The sequence below is a fragment of the Pongo abelii genome, chromosome 16, assembly GCF_028885655.2.
Source record: "Pongo abelii isolate AG06213 chromosome 16, NHGRI_mPonAbe1-v2.0_pri, whole genome shotgun sequence".
Lineage (NCBI taxonomy): Eukaryota > Metazoa > Chordata > Mammalia > Primates > Hominidae > Pongo > Pongo abelii.
In genome coordinates this window covers 46,281,860-46,303,074 of record NC_072001.2, presented here as the reverse complement: position 1 = coordinate 46,303,074, position 21,215 = coordinate 46,281,860, and the positions used below count along the sequence as shown (strand labels likewise).

General features: G+C 43.1%; 2 protein-coding genes across 7 annotated transcripts in view; one reads left to right on the top strand and one right to left on the bottom strand.

The window, feature by feature from the left end:
* The window catches only part of TUBGCP4 (tubulin gamma complex component 4), a 39,249-nt gene extending 31,389 nt beyond the window's left edge, over positions 1 to 7,860 (bottom strand). For 2 of the 4 annotated variants that reach the window (XM_009249772.4, XM_024232800.3), the window contains exons 1-5: positions 7,524 to 7,647; positions 2,728 to 2,856; positions 2,296 to 2,418; positions 1,854 to 1,907; positions 1,007 to 1,063 (exon numbers count right to left, since the gene is read on the bottom strand). In XM_009249772.4, coding sequence (XP_009248047.1) covers positions 1,007 to 1,063; positions 1,854 to 1,907; positions 2,296 to 2,418; positions 2,728 to 2,856; positions 7,524 to 7,601 — 441 coding nt within the window. In that variant the 5' untranslated portion in view covers positions 7,602 to 7,647. Of the gene's footprint in view, positions 1 to 1,006; positions 1,064 to 1,853; positions 1,908 to 2,295; positions 2,419 to 2,727; positions 2,857 to 7,523 lie in introns of all 4 variants that reach the window. The other 2 variants (XM_009249771.4, XM_002825372.6) reach the window with 2 other exon arrangements.
* Positions 7,861 to 9,022: 1,162 nt separating this feature from the next.
* Positions 9,023 to 20,436, top strand: ZSCAN29 (zinc finger and SCAN domain containing 29). Of its 3 annotated transcripts, none has more exons than XM_009249769.4 (5): positions 9,023 to 9,348; positions 9,824 to 10,028; positions 11,856 to 12,520; positions 14,230 to 14,697; positions 16,676 to 20,436. In XM_009249769.4, exons 1-5 carry the CDS (start codon positions 9,273 to 9,275, stop codon positions 17,542 to 17,544), a joined length of 2,283 nt encoding a protein of 760 aa, XP_009248044.2. In that variant the 5' UTR covers positions 9,023 to 9,272; the 3' UTR covers positions 17,545 to 20,436. The 3 variants fall into 3 exon arrangements, with proteins under 3 accessions (XP_009248044.2, XP_002825417.2, XP_009248045.2); XM_002825371.5 differs by having other exon boundaries at positions 11,822 to 12,520; XM_009249770.4 differs by lacking the exon at positions 9,824 to 10,028 and having other exon boundaries at positions 11,822 to 12,520.
* The last annotated feature ends 779 nt before the right edge of the window (positions 20,437 to 21,215 follow it).

Here is a 21,215-nt window from a genome sequence, read left to right as displayed (position 1 = left end):
AGCACACTCTTTGGAGCCAGATAGAGCTGGGATATAAACCCATTTACTACTATCTGTGTGACGCTGGGCACACCCCTTAATCAACTTAGCCCTTTAGTGGATTGTGTGTGATAATGTATTTAAAGCACTTAGCACAGTGCCTAGTACACAGCAAGTGACAGTGAAAGCTGGATGCTGTTATTTGATGAGGACAATCAGCTTTGAAGGGCCAATGAGCACCCACCACTGGCTTTGCTGGCACAGCACGAACATAGCAGAGCACTTGTTTCTACACTTACACAGTTAAAAATGATGCAGCAATGTGGCAGATTAACTGGTTTACTAGTTATATTAATGAAAATGAACACCCCTAATAAGCTAAGGCACAAATAAAGAGCTTAAAAAAAATGACAACTTGAGCTAAAGATGTTTAATCCATTTGTCCACTTGGTCCAATTGTGGACCAATTCAATAGGACAGCAGATTCTTCTAATATGAAATCTCAAAGCATTTATTCCTCAGAATTATTAACTCTGCCCAGAAAGACATTCTCCTAACTTCTCAATACACCTGATAAAAACTTGTGATAAGAATAGGCATATTTATTAAACATCTGGCTTTCACTCACTGATCTCAAAATTCTCAGAAAACTGCCAGCACACTAACCATAAATCTATTACCTTCCTCCTAAGAATTAACTTTCTGCATCACACCCAACAGTTCTAAACCCTTACTGCAGGTTCCTCTCACCTGCAAACATCCACAGCACTTTTTTTCTTACCCCAACAACATTCTTGGGCACATCTATGAACATTTCCTCTACCTTCTGGACCAGGAGGTGTTTAAAGACAGGGTCATACTTTTGCATTCCTGACACTTAACATGATAACCAAGCAGATATTGTTAAATGAATGAATAAATAAAAACTACTAAAAACTAGGGTCTTCGAAAAATAATGTAAAGCAAAATTAATTAGTAATATTCCCTCAGTGCTTAGCAAAGCAAAAGGAATAAGGAAAGCTCTCACCTTTTGACTTTTAATTTGTTCTACTACAACCATCACAGAGGGAAAAAGAAGCTGGAACTGCAAAGTAGAGAATAATTAGAAGGGTATGTAATCAAATGTAAGGGAAAAAAAATCAACTCGGGAAATGCTTTTGTTTCTAAATAGTTCAACTTAAGATAAAATGGCAATACCACAGAACAGTCAAGATCCAGTATCCTAAGGCAATTTGATGTGGAGGTTCGCTGCAGATAGGAAGAGGATAGCAGAGAGAGGCAGTTTCTTTTTTTTCTTCTTTTTTTTTTTTTTTTTTTTGAGACAGGGTCTCACTCTGTCACCCAGGCTGGAGTATAGTGTGGTAGGATCCCAGCTCACTGCAACCTCCACCCCTGGATTCAGGAGATTCTCATGCATTAGCCTCCCGAGTAGCTGGGACTACAGGTGCACGCCACCACAACTGACTAATTTTTGTATGTTTAGTAGAGACAGGGTTTCACCATTTGGGCCAGGCTGGTCTCCAACTCCTGATCTCAAGTGATCCAATCGCCTCGGCCTCCCAAAGTGCTGGGATTAGAGGTGTGTACCACCATGCCCAGTCGGGAAGCAGTGTCTATTTCTGAGGCTGGCATACTTGTTAATAGTGATGTCCATATAGAGCAGTAACATTAGCGTTAATATCAGACATTAAGTTTTAACTATATTTGGAAATCTTTAAACAGTTTTGATCTAGTAAAGCATACAAAATGCACAAAATATAAAATGTTAGGCTCTGAATCCAGAAGAAAAAAAGTTCTCAAAAATAGTATCATAAATTAGATTATTCTAACACTATCAACAGATTGCAAGGCATTTGGTTATTTGGGCAGCATACCTGGTCTAGGGAGTAGTTGACATGTGATATGGAGAGATGGGGATCACCCAGGAACTGCAATAAAAAACTTTGTGATTAGAGCTCCACACAAAATATCTCAAATCTATTTCATCTATGAAAATGAGAAGAGAATCTCATGATGGGCTTAAGTGTTAATTTTAGGCTATCCAGAACTGATAATTTAATCAGGTTATTAATCTTGATTTTCAGGCCATAAAGAAACCAAGCTAGGGGTCTTATAAACTCACTAAAGAGTCTTTGCCATGATCTGTATGCCACTCTGATCACAGGTTGGGCAATCATTGAGAGAACACTGTACCTTCCAGCCACGCAGGCACCTGCTCACTCTTAACTACCTGATCTTATCAAAGGGCATTTCAGATTCAAGAACACGCCCTAATCTACTGTCCCAGAGGTGTTTCCTATATCTCCTCCTTCTTACCTCTTGTTCCAAATCAAGCAGTGCTTGGCGATAAGGCTGCAAAACAGAATCCAGCCCTGTGCAGAAGGCCCTCAGGTAGATTCCATGTAACCCACCTTGGCCCTGTTGAGATGGATGGTGATCCTGAAATCAAACAAACAGAAGCCAACTTCTCAGCTCAGGCCCTGAAACCTTAGAAAGACATTATCAGGCTTGTTTCTTTTAAAAGTTATATAAATAAACCAATTAGAGGCCTTGCCTTCACTTGAATATTTCTAGTGATGAGAAATCCATAACTTATTTCACATGAATTACCGATAAATTCACTGAAAGCTTGACATAGCTCCTGCCCTCTAGAGGTGAAAGCTTGACATAGCTCCTGCCCTCTAGAGGTGAAAGCTTGACATAGCTCCTGCCCTCTAGAGGTGTACACCCACAGAGAACAGGACTCACCTGTTGTTGCACATGGCCCGTGTACTGTTCAATGAACTCAGTGAAGCGAATATAGTCTGTGCCGAGCCGGCAGAGTCGATTCAGGACACTGGTCTCACTGGGGTGGAGGAAAGGGAAGTCCTGCGATACCTGCAGGAAGAGGAACACTGACGAAAACACCGCCAGTCACTGCCCCAACTTTCAGGCGCTTCAAACGCTTCATACTACACATTTATCGTTTTCTTTCTCAAGATGGCCACTTAAGGTGTTAAGTTCTGGATAACAATGTATTTCCAAAGCACTTCAAAGGGGTTCCCTATCCCTGACCCAATTATTTGCTTCTTAAAATAGCTAACACATGCTAAATAATTTAAACAATACAAAATGGTGTACATTAAAAATAAGTCAAGCACCCCAGAAGCAGCCGCTATTACCTGCTTCTTAAGCAATCTTCTAGGGATGGTCTATAAGGATATGGGGGTTTTGACCTGGTTGCAACAAAGTCTCTTTAGCAATATTGCTCAAATGGGGGTCTGCAGACTCGGTGGGTTTCTCAGACATATTCTTAGGATTTACAAATTCCCTATAGAAGTTTTCATTCCAGTAAAAATCTAAAATTAAGCATACCTATTATCTGTAAATGCACCTTATAACTAGCCATATATATTTAGTGTCCATATTTACATTTGTATTTTTAATTTAAATGAAAGCCAAATGATAGCCTAATATGCTATATACAAAGGTTTCACAGCAGTTCAGGTGGAAAAAAGTAGTGGGAAAATATATTCCTTCAACCAACTTTTTAAAAATACTGTGGTAAAATACATATAACAAAATCTACCATTTTAGCTATTTTAAGTATATAGTTCAGTGGTATGAAGAACATTCACACTGTTGTGCAACCAGCACCACCATCCATCTCCAGAACTTTTTTGTTTGCCCCAAATGAAACTCCGTATTCAGCCCCTGCCAAACACCACTGTACTGCCTCTGACTTTGACTACTCTAGCTACCTCATATAAGTGGAATCACTCAGGTTGGGTACAATCACTCACGCCTGTAATCCCAGCATTTCAGGAGGCCGAGGCAGGTGGATCACCTGAGGTCAGGAGTTCAAGACCAGCCTGGCCAACATGGTGAAACCCTGTCTCTACTAAAAATACGAAAATTAGCCAGGCGTGGTGGTGGGCGCCTGTAATGCCAGCTACTTGGGAGGCTGAGGCATGAGAATTGCTTAAACCCAGGAGGCAGAGGTTGCAGCGAGCCGAGATCGTGCCACTGCACTCCAGCCTGGGCAACAGAGTGAGACTCCGTCTCAAAAAAAGTGGAATCATTATTTGTCCTTTTGTGACTGCCTTATTTCACCTCATCCATGTTGTAGCATGTGCCAGAATTTCCTTCCTTTTTAAGCCTGAACAATATTCCCTTGTATGTATATACCACATCTCAATTACCTATTCGTCCCTGCGTTGACACTTGCTTCCACCTCTCAGCTATTGTGAATAATGCTTGGTGAACACGGGTGTACAAATACCTATTGGGTCCCTTTCACTTCTTTTGGGATATACCCTGAAGTGGAACCGCTAGATTGTATGGGAATTTTATATTTAATTTTTTTTTTAGAGACAAGGTTTCACTCTGTCACCCAGACTGGAATACAGTGGTGGGTTCATAGCTCACTGTAACCTTGAACCCCTAGGTTCAACCAATTCTCCCACCTCAGCCTCCAGCGTAGCTAGGACTACAGGCATGTGTCACCATGCCCAGCTAATTAAAAAAATTTTTTTTGTAGAGACGGAGTCTTGCTCTGTTGCGCAGGCTAGCCTCAAACTCCTGGTGTTAACTGATCCTCCAGCCTCACCCATCCAAAGTGCTGAGATCACAAGTGTGAGCCGCTGTGCCTGGCCTTTATTTAATTTTTTGAAGAACTGCCATACCATTTTCCACAATGGCTGTACCATTTTACATTTCCATTACCATATCCCAGGTACTGTGCTAATACTTTGAGATAAAAGAGTGAACAAAATCAGATACAATTACTGCTCCAAAGGAACTTAGCATATTATATGGACAGATATATAATATGGATTATATGTGGATGCCATCTTTATGTGACAGTAAATGAGGTAACAAATAAGTGAAGAAGAATTTTTCTGTTACCGAGTCCATAGAAAATTGATTAGGAATCCAATTAATGTAGATTTTAATGACACAATGCTAATCACATCTTCAAGTTAGTAACTTAAGAGGTTACACAATACGGTGCTTAAGAACCTGGTCTCTTGCCGGGCGCAGTGGCTCACGCCTGTAATCCCAGCACTTTGGGAGGCCGAGGTGGGCGGATCACGAGGTCAGGAGATCGAGACCATCCTGGCTAACACGGTGAAACACCATCTTTACTAAAAAAAAAAATACAAAAAAATTAGCCGGGTGTGGCGGCAGGCACCTATAGTCCCAGCTGCTCGGGAGGCTGAGGCAGGAGAATGGCGTGAACCCAGGAGGTGGAGCTTCCAGTGAGCCGAGATTGCACCATTGCACTCCAGCCTGGGCGACAGAGCGAGACTCCATCTCAAAAAAAAAAAAAAAAAAAAAGAACCTGGTCTCTGGAGCCTGACTGCCTGAGTTTGAATCCTGAGTTGCCTCTTACTTGCTTGAAAGCTTAGGCAAGTTACTACACCTGTCTGTGCCTGTTTTCATACATATAAACTGAAGAAAATAATTGTGAGGATTAAATAAGTTAATACATGTGTAAAGCACACATCCCAACCACATAGCCAGTGCTCAATACACATAAGCAATTTTATATTATTAACAAGACAGCTCTACCAGTTATCAAGTGATACTACTATTAAAATTGGCATTTGAGCGTTTCTTGTTGGCAGAGTTTTCGAAAAGTTCAATATCTAATTATTCTGAAACAGCAAATAATATCTTGAAGTTACTGATACCATTCTATATAACACTGTTATAGGAACAGGCTGAGAAATCCTGCATTAGAATAATGGTCATTTGAACTTATTGATTTGGTAGTTTTGTTTACTTTTAATTTATAAAAATATTTGATTTTATAGTTGTTTAGGAGCATTATGCTTGAGTTTATACCTAGCTTATGTATATACATATTCAATATAATAAAATAATTTTCATTAACACTTGGCACTCATGACAACTTTTCCCTTTACTCAAATGTAAAAGACACTGCTCTGCAAAAAGTATGTAATATTTGCCGTCTTTGTCTTCTTTTCTTCCATCAATACCTAAACACCTGCTATGTGGCAGAAACTGTGCTAGGTGCTCTGGGTAGATGAATGAAGACCACTGGTCTTCGCTCCCAGGGGCAATCTATGCGGGAGAAAGGCTAAAAACAGGTAACAACAATACATTATGAATTGTGACAAATCCTACAAGGGAAATAAACAAGTTGATGGAGAATAATTGGCATCAGGGGAGGATGCTTAAAGATGTGCTCAGAAAAAGTTTTTCTGACAAAGTGACTTTAAAGCTGAGACCTTAAGGATGAAAAGGTAGAAATACCTGATTGATAATTTTTCATAAGAAAGAAAGGAAGTGAAAAGATGAATTACTTGTGGCTGTCTCCCCCACCCCCTCCCTAGCTATCTTTCCTGTACTGTGTTATCTCTTTTTATTTTGGACCATCAGGCACCCACATACTTCCTGAATACTGTCCTCCTATATGCCTGGCATTGTACTAAGTTCTATGGAGAAAAGTGAAACATCGAATTAGTCTTCAAAGACCTACAGGTGAAAGATAACAATTCAAACTCCACCACACAAATCTTCCCCTATTTTTTTCAAAAATCACCTAAACTCCCAAATTCCAAATACACATTCATAAATAATAACGAAAGGAAACTGTTTGATTTATAGGTTTTACAAACTAAGAATGTACTTTTTCTGCTCTTCCACAGTCTATATTGCCAGTTCTCCTAAGAATAGGCATGTCTTGGTGATCAGACGGATCTAGATTTCAATCTTGCCACTACCAGGACTGGCCAGCATAAAGTTTTCTGAGCTTCAGTTTGCTCATTTGTTAACTGGTAGAAACAATACCTAAGTGGACTAAATTATTGAGAGCATTAGATAACATTACTGGAAGCAGAAGCAGGTAAGAGTAGTTCAAATACTGAAGCCAGACAGACCTGGCTTCAAAACTAAGCTCTGTTAATTACTAGCTATGTGACCCCGATAGTTATTTAACTATTCTAAACCTAGCTTAATCTGTAAAATGGATATAGGTGGTTGTGAGGATTAAATAAGATAATGCATACGGAACATCATACATTCTTGGTTACACAAAGGCCCCCTACCAAGTGCTTTACCTAGTGCAGAAATTTTCGGGTAAAGGAGTAATGAAGGAAACACCACACGCTCTCGATTTCATTTATTTCATTCAACAAATTTTACTGAGCGCTTACCATGTGTTTGGGAGCTGTGTATTTGGCCCAGTACTTCAAAACTCAAACAATGCACGTGTGAAAATAAATAGGAGAAAGTGCCTCCCACACTTCTATATCATTCCCCAGCAACTGTCAGACACCTGGACCTCAGGCCCTTTCCTCGCCCCGCCACAGGTGGGGCTCTTCGAGGTCTGCCCTCCGTTTTCTAGCCTAGGCCCGGCCTCTCTAGGTGTCGCATCAGCCTTGATCCTAAGGGGCTGCCCTCCAGTCACCTGTCCAGGGACACGCCCTCAGCCCTGGAAGCCGTGCCCGCTAGGTCCCTCAGCCTACTCCCCTAGGCGCTGGCTCAGGTCCCCGCTCCTGCCCTCCCTGGTTCCCGCGCTCTGCGCCGGACAGTACCTGCAGGCCACTCCGCTTATTCCAGGTGAAAATGGACCCAGGGTACCCGCTCAGAGCCAAGAGTAGTTCGTGGATCATTCCCACGGCGGACCTCGAGTCCCTGGTTATGACACCCCCTCCTCCAGCGCACCTCCAGGCGACCACGAGGGGAGTGCTTCCCCTTCCACACGCGCGCCGGCCCCTGGGTCGGGCGGTTTGTGCCGAATCAACCCACCGAGACAATCGCTGCGGCGGAGCGGACGGGAAGCTGGGAAGGGGTCGCGGGGGAGTCCCGGAAGTTCGGCGGCTCCACGGGGTCCACCCGCTACTCCCGCCCGGGCTCCGCGGAGACTGAGTCGCGGTCGCTGCCCTCGCGCATGCGCCCTCGGTGCCCCGAGCCGGCCGCTCGGACTTCCGGTTTGGGAGCTGTACTTGGGAGGCTGGAGAGCCGGGGCCAGAGCCGGGGCCGGGGTCGGATCCCGAGTGGGTGAGGCTGGCCCGGAGGCAAGGATGCGAGGGGGTTGAGGGGCAGCTTGAGAGGTAGACTCTCCCAGGGGTGGGCTGGAGGGCGCCCTCAGGGCTCCTTAGCCGGGTCAGAGGCCTCTGGAGGGACTGCACGACAGCTCCGGGTTACCCGGCCGCAGGGAGCGGAGACAAAAGAGGCCAGAATCCCGCAGCCGCCGCTCCTTGAGCTGAGAGCTCTGCGTCCGCGAACCAGCAGCACCTGGAGCCTCTGGCCGACACCCGAGCCAGTCCTCAGGAAGCTCGTTACTACTGCCCCTCGGACTCCGTCTCTCCAGCGCAATGTGACTCTCCCCAAGCCCCCTCGGTCCTCGCTTTGGAGCCAAAACCAGCTTCTCTCCTTGCGCGAGGTTTTCCGACAGGTAGCTCCCTAATCCTTGCTGAGCGGCTACTACTACGCGGGGAAAACAAAGACCCGAGATTCTGGACGTGATTTTTGCCTGGGGTAGGCTTTGGGAGTTGTGCAGCCCGAAGGGGCGGGGCGGACGCAGAAGGCCTCGGGAAGGACTGCGCAGATACTGGGGGAGATCAGCTGCGACCAGCTGGACAGAGGCTTTTTGTTGCCTTCAAGCAGGATGGTGACTTGTCTTTAGATCCTCTCGAACTCCAGCTCTTCTATATGGTTCGGACTCACTGTGCAACATTGGCCAGGGAAGTTAAATGGGATCGGATTTAGAGGAGGTGGGAGAGGGGCAGACAGTACTTTTATTCTCTGCTGCTTCCTGGGGCTGCCCTGGAAGTCAATCAGAAAAGCAGCTTTTGCAAAATCTATTTACTGAAGATTGTGCTACCTCAGAAGGCCACTCGGAGCACATGGGAACGCAGGCCAGCTCTGGCAAGACTTTAGACATATGAATGTATTCCTTCCGATAGTGCCATCTTTCTCTGCCCTAGGAAGAAACTCCTCTTACAGCCATCTGCAGGGGATTCTCCAAGGACATGGGAAGACAGATGTAAGCCCTGGAACCCAGACTCTTAAGCGAAGGGAAGCTGCTTTCTGCTGTTAATGATGGCCAAATCCGCTCTAAGAGAGAATGGCACTAACTCTGAAACCTTCCGACAGCGTTTCAGGAGATTCCATTACCAGGAGGTGGCTGGGCCGCGGGAGGCTTTCAGCCAACTCTGGGAACTTTGCTGTCGGTGGCTAAGGCCGGAGGTGCGCACCAAGGAGCAGATTGTAGAACTGTTGGTGCTAGAGCAGTTCCTGACCGTCTTACCTGGGGAGATCCAGAATTGGGTACAGGAACAATGTCCAGAAAATGGAGAGGAGGCAGTGACTCTCGTGGAAGATTTAGAAAGAGAGCCTGGAAGACCTGGATCTTCGGTGAGAAGGGAGGGGGAATTCAAATTCAAAAGTGTGATATTGGGTGGAGGGCTAAATTAAGATATAGACAGGCTTAAAGAGGGACACAGTCTCCCTTGGTGAGGCTTATACTTCTGGTCTGGTATAGGTAACTTTTTCAGATAGTGCTTGTCTGGAGATGCTTCCTTGGGTGTACCTTCACCTACCCTGTCATAATGAGTTTTTCCTAGTTTTATAGTTTCTTAATAGGGAAGAAAGGGGATTTTTTTTTTTCAGCCTGAAGGTGGGTTTACTATTTTGATCGTTTCCTTCTGGAGTTTCAACTGCTTTAAGCTAATGGCAATGGAATAAGACCCTTGTTCACGTTAACCTCCCTCACCCCTACAACCCTGGCCATGGCCCTGAAAGATGATCTCTTTTAGGGTATTAAATAATCTCCTCTGGGAATGCCCCTCATTATGATCTTGCAGTGACAATTAACGGGGGTTGTTTCTAGGTCACAGTCTCTGTGAAGGGGCAGGAAGTGCGCTTGGAGAAGATGACACCCCCGAAATCATCACAAGAGTTATTAAGTGTTCGGCAGGAGTCAGTGGAACCCCAGCCCAGGGGTGTACCCAAGAAAGAGAGGGCAAGAAGCCCAGACCTGGGACCACAGGAGCAGATGAACCCAAAGGAGAAGCTCAAACCTTTTCAAAGGAGCGGTGAGGAGTAGATTCATATGGGAAGATAGACTGCCATTTCAAGTTGGGAAGTAGGGTTGGGAATAGTGAGTGGGAAAGCGATTTCAGGAGTAAGTGGAAATTGCAGAATATGTGGTTGTTGACATGTAGTTTAGCCCTCTGGTATTCTTATATTACCTCTTGATAAGTCCACCAGAGAATGGCTCCCTGGTTTTTATCAGAACTTGGAATTATTTTATTTCCTTTTGGTAATGATGATAGTAGGTCATTATTTTCTAGATAAAAATTCTTTTCTATACTTGAAGGCACATCTTCCTTTTGGTTGTTTTCCATCTTCAAATTAAACTATATTTGTTACCTTAAGCTTTCCCCCAGAAGATCCATTCTTTAAACCTAAGTTTCTGTTGCTCTCTATTGGAACCTTTAAGTTCTCCAAATATCATGTTAATTGTGGGGAACTAAATTATGTTTATTATTTTCCTGAAAGTCTGTTAGAAGCTAAGTAAGAATTTTACTTCAGAATCTTGCAATGTCTTGTATCAGTATAGCCCAACCTGTTATATTTTTTTGTTCACCTGGTAACTTCCAGGACTCTGATAGCTTTCCCCAATACCTTTATACTTAGTTGATTATTCTTGTACTTGATTTTTCTAGAACTTGTTTTTCTTCTTTGTAGTCTATTGATCTCCATGTTGTATGCTTTTTTCCTGTTACCATTTCACTTAAAATTTGTTGAGGTTGTTTTGAATTCTGATCTTATCATCCAAGACAATGGCCTTCTCAGCCAGTTTGGTAATGGTCTGTTTAGTCACCCAGATGAAATCCCTGAATCTCACACACAGACTTGCAGAGTTCATCAGTTTCTGGACACCTGTCAAGGTGCTCAACACCTTGCAGGGTACTCTGCAATAAGAAAATGTGCCTGTCCTCAAAGAACTTAAAAACATGATTGAGAACACTATAGCTAACTCTTAAGTATGTGCCGAATATGAACTGTACTGAAACAGTGCCAGACAATGACTTGCCCAATTGTGTGAGTACCGTATGGGTTTGTCAGAGTGCGAGATGAGGGAGGGCTGTCGGTAAGGCTTCTTGAGGGCACTGGCAAATACAGCCTCTTGAAAGATGGGCTGAAATTGGATAGGAGGAATTAAAAGTAAAGGCACAGAGTGGTGAACAACAGTGTGCTGTGTTCTGGAGGGAAGAGTCTGACAGGAATGGGTATGGTAGGCACTAAGGTTAAGGTTCACCAGGGTAGCATGTGCACTGAGGAAGCAAGCAAGAGCCTGCGGTTAGGTAGAACAGTGACTGCTGCAATTATCTGGGTGTGAGAGGATAAGTAGTCTGGACTTGGATGGTGGCAGTGGGAATAGAGAGGAAAGACTACTAAGGTAAACATCTTTAGAACTTGGTGACTGACTGAAGGAAATGGATAAGGTAAAGACAGTCTTCTCTCGCTTCCCCCTTGAAATCATGCCATGTTTAATTCTGTAGCCCCAAGTGAAGAACAATTATTCCCAGCAGTACTAGGACCTGCCTACAAATAGGAGAGCTTGGAATAGAATTATCTGCTCTGAACACACAACAGAATCCTTTCCTCTCTTGTCACCCTGCTCTGGAAAATAAAACATTTCTCATCCTTTAGGGTTTCCTGTATTTTCCCCACCTTTTTCAGCCCACTGAACTTTCTGAAAACATTTCCCTAGACACTTTGTTTATAATCCTCTTGGATGAAAAAGGTATGACTGAATTTCAAGATTTTTGTGATAATCAGTCCAAACTGTGACAACTTTTGTTTGTTTCCCTGCAAGCAGGATTTCCATTTCCTAAATCCAGTGTGGTCTCCAGGTTGGAGCAAGGAGAGCCATGGATCCCAGATCTGCTGGGCTCCAAGGAGAAAGAACTTCCAAGTGGCAGCCACACAGGAGACAGACGAGTGCATGCTGATCTGTTACCATCCAAGAAAGATAGAAGAAGCTGGGTGGAACAGGATCACTGGAGCTTTGAAGATGAGAAGGTGGCAGGTGTGCACTGGGGCTATGAAGAGACCAGAACGCTCCTCGCAATTCTCAGCCAGACTGAGTTTTATGAGGCTCTCAGAAACTGTCATAGGAACAGCCAAGTGTATGGGGCTGTGGCTGAGCGGCTCAGGGAATATGGCTTCCTCCGGACCCTGGAACAGTGTCGGACCAAGTTCAAAGGTCTCCAGAAGAGCTATCGGAAAGTCAAGAGCGGCCACCCACCTGAGACCTGCCCCTTCTTTGAAGAGATGGAAGCCCTGATGAGTGCTCAGGTCATTGCTCTGCCCAATAATGGCCTGGAAGCAGCAGCTTCTCACTCTGGCCTGGTAGGCAGCGATGCTGAGACTGAGGAGCCAGGGCAGAGGGGCTGGCAGCATGAGGAGGGAGCAGAAGAGGCTGTGGCTCAGGAGTCTGACAGTGATGACATGGATCTAGAGGCGACCCCCCAGGACCCCAACTCAACTGCACCTGTTCTGTTCAGAAGCCCAGGTGGTAAGAAGCTTTTCTTCTTGGAGTTTTGGAATTAGACTTGGGGAACGAAGAGACTGCACGTGGGGTCAGAAGGCTTAATGTCACATGCCAGCTTTGCCACTTAGGGAACTCAATTCTTTGTGTGTATTTCATTCTCTTTTATGGGAAAATCAGTGAGATAATTGGGAATAATTTAGATTTTTAAAAGAAATACACTCAGAAAATTCAGTCCTGAGAAGGAGTATCATTCCTTCCATTTCTTTACTAAACTATTTTTTTCCCTGATTTTAAAATCATTGCAGGCTCACTGAGAAAAATGTGGCACAATATTATCTTTAAGTAGAACCAGTGTTGATTGAGTATGTCATATGAACTTGATGTTTTACATATTTTATCTTTTACTTCCCCAAAGCTCAAAGTCAGTTTATTATATTCGTTTTTACTTAGAATAGTACAGTGAAGAATTGTCCAAAGTTGGGGAAACATTTTTTTCTTTAAAAATTTTAAAATATATTTAAAACAGAGACAGGGTCTTGCTGTGTTGCCCAGGCTGATCTCACTGGGTTCAAGCAGTCCTCCCACCTCAGTCTTCTGAGTAGTTAGGACTACAGGTGTGAGCCACCACACTGAGCTGGGAAACATCAAAGTTTCCTCTGAGGTTCATAGTATACATTGGCATCTTAACAGGATTGAGAAGTCCTACAGTGAGAAAGCTTGTTTAACACTCTATTTAAATATTCTTGCCTATGGAATCCTTTTTAAAGTATCATTTACTACCATTAATGTAATTGGTACAACTATGCTGTTATGGAAAGAGCACCAAGGTATGACTCAAGAGGCTTAGATTCTAATCCTGATGACCACTAATCAACTGGGCGACCTTGAGCAGTTATCTAACCATTCTAAGCTTCCATTTCCTCAAGTGTAAAATGGGGCAAAGCAGGAGGACTACATTGCTAAAGTTGCAGATCCTTTGTGAGCAGTGGTCTTTTCCTTCTATTTTTTGTGACATGCATGATCTTATTTTAGTTCTGTTCTAGCTTTCTGGTCTTTGTGTCTTCTGCTTTTTCATTTCTCTTTATTTTTCTTCTTGTTTTCTTCATTCTCTTATTCCTTTTTTGTTGCAGACACAAATATATGTAGGTTAATTAAACGTGACACATGTGCTAAATGTTATTTTCATTATCTTTGTTCTTTCACTTTTTTTTTTTTTTTTTTTTGAGACAGAGTCGCTTTGTTGTCCAGGCTGGAGTGCAGTGGTGTGATCTCATCTCACTGCAACCTCCACCTCCCCAGTTCAAGCGATTCTCGATTCTCATGCCTCAGCCTCCCAAGTAGCTGGGACTATAGGTGCACACCACCACGCCTGGCTAATTTTTCTGTGTTTTTAGTAGAGACGGGCTTTCACCATGTTGTCCAGGCTGGTCTCAAACTCCTGGCCCCAAGTGATCCACAGGGATTACAGGCATAAGCCACTGTGCCTGGCCAGCTTCTTTTTTATATGGCTAAACAGAATTTGTAAATAAAGGTCTCTGTGAAATTGCTAAAGGATATAAAGAAGCAAAACATTCTATACTGAGTTTGTGGATTTTGGAAACATGAAGTATTTTTACTTTTTCATCTAGGAGCCTGAGCTTAGGTGAATTCTCATGATGCAGATGATAGGACTGAGGAATTCAGGCTCTAAAGCTCTGGATTAAGTGGTGCTGAAATTTCTCTTCTGGTGGCAGGTGTACACTGGGGCTATGAAGAGACCAAGACTTACCTTGCAATTCTTAGTGAGACCCAGTTTTATGAAGCCCTCCGGAACTGTCACCGCAACAGCCAGCTGTATGGAGCAGTGGCTGAGAGGTTATGGGAATATGGCTTTCTTAGGACCCCGGAGCAGTGTCGGACCAAGTTTAAAAGCCTGCAAACCAGCTATCGGAAAGTTAAGAATGGCCAGGCACCAGAGACCTGTCCCTTCTTTGAAGAGATGGATGCTTTGGTGAGTGTCCGGGTTGCTGCCCCACCCAACGATGGCCAGGAAGAGACTGCTTCTTGCCCCTTCCAGGGGACCAGTGAGGCTGAAGCTCAGAAGCAAGTCGAGGAGGCAGACGAGGCCACAGAGGAAGATTCTGATGATGATGAAGAGGATACTGAGATACCCCCAGGGGCTGTCATAGCCCGTGCTCCAGTGTTATTCCAAAGCCCCCGTGGTAAGATTCTTTCAGTATTATGGTATAAATAACAAAGGGAAGATAATGGGACTTAGGAAAAATATCATCTGATTGAGAACTGGCCTCTACACCCAGCTTTCATGGATTCTTCTTGTGACCACCCATATTTCTTGTCTATTAAAGCAGCTCACTGAGGGGATATAAATTATTTATGTGACTTGCCTCCCCACACTAGAGCATCAATCTGAGATAGCTGCACATTGTGAATCTGCTGTGATTTATTCATGAACCACTAGGTTTCCAACCAGTTTACTAAGCAGGGAATCTGAAAGCTCACATTTCTCAAGTAGCATGTCATGTACCCACAGTAGGATGAAGTTGATTTTAAAAGTTCATTCTCTTTTATATAATGTTTTCTTCTAGTTTCAGCTCATATACCAGCTGTATGTCTGCTTTATTCACATTTATGAAAACCTGATAACTGTTGTTCACTTTTACGAATCTGAGGTTCCTGAGAGAACTGACCCTTTGAATCTTAGCTGCTAGATAAGAAAAAAATACTTCACAAGGGCTTCCCTCCTTGTGAGAAGAGTTCTGATTTTAGAGTCATATATGTGTACGTATGTGAATCTGGGCTCTGTTGTTTACTAGTTAAGTGACTTAGAGAAAGTTACTTAAGGCTGGGCATGGTGGCACATGCCTGTAATCCCAGCATTTTGGGAGGCCGAGACGGGCGGATCACCTGAGGTCAGGAGTTGGAGAACAGCCTGACCAACACGGTGAAACCCCATCTCTATTAAAAATACAAAAAATTAGCCAAGTGTGGTAGCGTGTGCCTGTAATCCCAGCTACTCGGGAGGCTGAGGCAGGAGAATCGCTTGAACCTGGGAGGCAGAGGTTGCAGTGAGCTGAGATTGTGCCATTGCACTCCTGCCTGGGCAACGAGTGAAAAAAAAAGTAACTTAACCCCCAAGTTTGCTTATATATTAAGACCTACCTCATGGGGTTGATGTAAATGAGGTACTGTGCACAGTGCCTGGCACATAGTAGCCATTTAATAAATAATAGTTTTCATTTTCATAAGTCTTTAAGATCAGCATTCTTTAATGGTGTTCCCTGGAATATCAATTCCATGGGGTATTAATATATTCTACTAAAAAATAACTTATAGGTTTGGGAAGATGGTAAATACCCCTCTTGGAGGCTCACAATACATATTCACATATTTAACGTTCTAAGATTTATTTAATCTAGTGAATATTTCATGAAATATCTCATAAGACTAGGCTTCTGGGTAGAAATACTGTCTCAGGAGGTACAAACATGGGCTGATACTCAACATGCTTTTACTCCCAGATTTAGTCTAGGGAATATGGGATTCAGAGTTTACCTGAAATATCTGAATAAATGCAAATTTGCATAGCCTAGGCCCAAAAAAGCCAGGCATTTGGTTCTTAAGGCCTTTTGGTTCTTTTAAAGACTACATATTTTTCTATCCTGTTTTTACTTCCAATGTATATTGGAATGTGAGGGGAAGGGGACTCATGAAGCGCCTCTGGATATAAAAGTTTCCAAAAATGTTTTCCTGAGCATGTCCTTCTAAACCTTTTAGTTACTGGTGAAGAACATGAATAAGAATACTATGACAGACCCGAGATGTGGCAAAAATACGTATTAGAAAGTGTCTTTCCTGTAGAAACATGGAAATTATTTTACCTAAAACCTGGTGGTTTTCCATGCTGTACTGAGAGGATTTTCCAAAGATCCTAGGTGACCAAGAGGAGTTAAAATATATATTATTCAGGCCCTATGTAGATAAGAAGCACATGATAGGTTAACAAGTAGAGAAGTAAAACATTGGGATTTTAATAAGATAATGGTAGTTATTTGAGATCTAGGGCTCCCTAAATTTTATCTTTAATCATGTGGTGTAATGCTTGTTTTTCCCAAGTTTTACATTCCTGTGACACATATGATTAAGAAAATAGATAACTTCTAAAATTCTGTTTTACATCAGGTTTTGAAGCTGGATTTGAGAATGAAGATAATTCAAAACGGGATATTTCTGAGGAAGTACAACTGCATAGGACATTACTTGCAAGATCTGAAAGGAAAATTCCCCGGTATCTTCATCAGGGTAAAGGCAATGAGAGTGAGTGTAGATCAGGAAGACAGTGGGCAAAGACCTCAGGGGAGAAAAGAGGAAAACTGACACTCCCAGAGAAGAGCTTAAGTGAAGTCCTAAGTCAACAGAGACCTTGCTTGGGAGAGAGACCCTATAAATATCTCAAATACAGCAAAAGCTTTGGTCCAAATTCCCTTCTCATGCATCAGGTATCCCACCAGGTGGAAAATCCATATAAATGTGCTGATTGTGGGAAAAGCTTCAGTCGGAGTGCACGACTCATTAGACACCAGAGAATCCACACTGGAGAAAAACCTTATAAATGTCTTGACTGTGGAAAAAGTTTCCGTGACAGTTCAAATTTCATCACCCATAGGAGAATCCACACAGGAGAGAAACCTTATCAATGTGGTGAGTGTGGGAAATGCTTCAATCAGAGCTCAAGCCTTATCATTCACCAGAGAACCCACACAGGAGAAAAGCCCTATCAATGTGAAGAGTGTGGAAAAAGCTTCAATAACAGTTCTCATTTTAGTGCACATCGGAGGATACACACAGGAGAGAGACCCCATGTGTGTCCTGACTGTGGAAAGAGTTTCAGTAAGAGTTCTGACTTACGTGCACATCATAGAACCCACACAGGAGAGAAACCCTATGGGTGTCATGACTGTGGCAAGTGCTTCAGTAAAAGCTCTGCCCTTAATAAGCACCGAGAAATCCATGCACGGGAAAAGCTTCTGTCACAGTCAGCTCCTAAGTAAGCCCCTGAGGATATATAAAGGAAAGAGGCTCAATAAATGTATTGTTTAGAAAGTCTTCCAATAGTGAGATCCATCTACTATTCTATGTCCAGTTAGCTTAGGAAATTCACTTTAGGATTTATGCCACTGTTTGTTCCTTGTTTTTCCTGATCTAGAGTCAAATCCCCAAGGCAGTCTAAAGAATGAAAGGAAGATTTCAGTCCCTCTCCTTGCCTGCATCTGAACTGATGGATAACATCTTTTACCTCTCAGTGTCTATGGTGTTCCCTTAATATAAGCAGAGAGGACATGGTAATAGATCCTATGAATTTGATAAGCATCCTTCTTTACTCATTCTGTCATTCAGCTGCATTTTGACAGGAAAAACCCATTACATTTCAAGAAGAAGTTATGAGACTTTGCCCATTAGATGGGTCTAGCTCTTTTTTTTTTGGAGATGGAGTTTTGCTCTTGTTGCCCAGGCTGGAGTGCAATGGCACGATCTCAGCTCACTGCAACCTCTGCTTCCTGGGTTCAAGTGATTCTCCTACCTCAGCCTCCCAAGTGGCTGGAATTACAAGCATGCGCCACCATGCCCAGCTAATTTTGTATTTTTAGTAGAGACGGGGTTTCTCCATGTTGGGCAGGCTGGTCTCAAACTCCCGACCTCAGGTGATCTGCCTGTCTCGGCCTCCCAAAGTGCTGGGATTACAGGCATGAGCCACTGCGCTGGGCTTTTTTTTTCGAGATGGAGTCTCACTCTGTCGCCCAGGCTGGAGTACAGTGGCATGATCTCAGCTCACTGCAATCTCTGCCTTCTGGGTTCAAACAGTTTTCCTGCCTCAGCCTCCTGAGTAGCTGGGATTACAGCCACCTGCCACCACACCCGGCTAAATTTTGTATTTTTAGTAGAGATGGGGTTTCACCATGTTGGCCAGGCTGGTTTTGAACTGACCTTGTGATCTGCCTGCCTAGGTCTCCCAAAGTGCTGGGATTACAGGTGTGAGCCAATGCACCCGGCTTAGCTATTCTTTATACAATAATGGAAATGCTAAAATGAATGACTCTTCCTGCTCACTTAAACCTGTGCTCAAAATGACATATTTGTCAGGCACCCTCTTCATTTACCTTAAAGAAGGAGAGTTTAATGTCCATCTTGGTTCTGCCCTATGAATCATCTTGTCAAGAACAGGTGTTCTTATGCAGAAACAATGAAAACCTTATACTGAAGTGTGAACCCTGGATTTCTTAGTTTCTTCTGAGTCCTAGAAGAAGGGTTGGAATAGAATAATACATTTACAGGATTTAGGTTGGTTTTCTTTCTGCCCAGTCTCATCTGAATTTCATCTGTCCCTTGTGGTCCAGAAGTTCCACAGAGCAAGGCAGCTGCATGTGGTGACAGGTAGAGCAGTTAAAGCTGCAAACAGGGACTCGTCCATATTCCACACACCTAGTATAGTGTTATGCCCTCATGGGCACTTACCTGCAATAAGCAGAAGCCACTGCCACATTCCCACGTATTAGGAAAATGGACTACTGTGTGCGAACAGGCCCTTTACCCTAATGGCAGGGAAGATGGATTATCTTTGGCCAGTGGAGCTGCCAATCTAGACATACACATTCAGCTGAATACAATTAAAAGCAGTTCTTTAAATGCAAATATAATTACTCATCTTTATAATACAATAGTATTAACTGCCCATATGCTCATAGTATGATGAGCCCTGTATAGCACAAGATCAACAAGTCCTCTCCTTGTCCTTACAATCTAAAGCAGATGACACTGACATGGACAACCAAGTGCACATGCATAGTTGCAGCAGTTTTAGAGAAATCTAGAAAGCTAGGTAGCAACACTATGCATAAATGTTGTGGTCCAATGCATTAGTTTGCTGTAACAAAAATCTGGGAGATATTTTTTCTCTTTATTCAGGAAGGCTTCATGAAGCAGGAAGTGTTCAAAGGAGGGAAGGTTACTGGTTAAATTATGATAGGAAGAACTTCCCATAACTAGTTGCAAAATTGAGTGCTGGGTGGGTTGAGGAACGGGAAAATAGGGGAGCAAGGTGTTTTGTGTAGATGGAACAAAGGGCAAAGGATAGACTGTAAGGAAGGCCAGATAAAGCTTGGAGTAGTATGAGAACTTGAGGAATAGTATGATATGGGCTGTGCAGCAGGCAGAGAGAATCACCTTAGCTGAAACATGGGTGTTAGGAGCAGACCATGAGGTGGTAGAACCATCATCTATAGTAAATCAGATACTGTGCTATAACTACCGATAAGGAAACAGCTGACTGGCACTGAAAGAATAAGCAGTTTTAGGGGACTAGCTCCTATGGGAGATAAAGGTCAGAAATCATAATATCTGATGAAGATATTTTGATGAGCAGGTGAGAAGAAAGATAAACATGGCCAGATGGCCAAGGACTGGGATAAGTAGCCGTTTCACATTCAATTAGAATTCTATGGCTAGAATAAGATCAGGGGGAGCAGTAGGAAGATATAGCATTCTATAATTCATAGCTTGTTGTGTTACAGATTAATTAGGATTCTGCTGTTGAATCTTGGTACAAAATAATATTTATTAGGAATTAAGGGAAGATGGTACTTCTGTTATGTTGCCTAAGCAGACAGGAAGCTACAAGAAACACCAGTCTGAAGTAGTGCCTCAGGATCTGAGATGATTTAGGAAGTGTGCTGTAATGTCAAAAAAAAAAAAAAAATTATTGTCTTTAGTATATCTATGTATAGTCTCGTGGGAAAAGCATTGGTTGGGATATCAACAGATACTCTGGTTCCAGATGTCTTGTAAGTTAACCTGCCTCCATTTCCCTTTCTGTAAAGCAAAATAATGTTTACACCTAATCTGTTTCTCAGGGATACCATATTAATAAAAATTATGTCTATAAAGTGCCTGGTGTTTCTTCAAGTGTTTATGTGTGTGTGTATATATATATACACAAATTACGATCAAGTTGTGGAGGGTAGGAAAAGACCAATCATTCTTTTTTTTAACTCCTTGTGTGGGTTTACTAGAAGTATGCTTATCTGAATCTTTATATTCTAGAAAGAGGAATAAGTCAGATTGTGGTAAAAGGGAAATTAGAATGCAAATCCTTCCTTTGTACCTCTATCCATATCCACAATAAATTAGGACCCAAGATAACTGGCATGCAGAGCCTTATTTTTTAAGTTTTTATTTGTTTTTTAGAGATAGGATCTCACTCTGTTGCCCAGGCTGGAGTGCAGTGGTGCCATCATAGGTCACTGCAGCTTCAAATTCCTGGGCTCAAGTGATCCCCAGCCTCCCCAATAGATGGGACTACAGGCATGAGCCACCACACTCAGCTAATTTTTTAAAGTTTTGTATTGATGAGGGGTCTCTCTATGTTGTCCAGGCTGGTCTTGAACTTCCGGCTTCAAGTGATCCTCCTGCCTCAGCCCTCCAAAGTGCTGGGATTACAGGCATGAGCCACAGTGACCAACTCAGCTACTTTAAAAGACCCAGAACCGGCTGGGTGCAGTGGCTTATGCCTGTAATCCCAGCACTTTGGGAGGCCAAGGCGGGTGGATCATGAGGTCAGGAGTTCAAGACCAGCCTGGCCAAGATGGTGAAACCTCATCTCTTCTAAAAAGTACAAAAATTAGCCAGGCACAGTGGCAAGCACCTGTAATCCCTGCTACTCGGGAGG

Coding starts and splice junctions, on each gene's coding strand:
- ZSCAN29 (XM_002825371.5), top strand. CDS start 9,031: ATGATGGCCAAATCCGCTCTAAGAGAGAATGGCACTAACTCTGAAACC. Junction 12,521..14,229: donor TCTGTTCAGAAGCCCAGGTG/GTAAGAAGCTTT, acceptor TTCTGGTGGCAG/GTGTACACTGGGGCTATGAA. Junction 14,698..16,675: donor GTTATTCCAAAGCCCCCGTG/GTAAGATTCTTT, acceptor GTTTTACATCAG/GTTTTGAAGCTGGATTTGAG.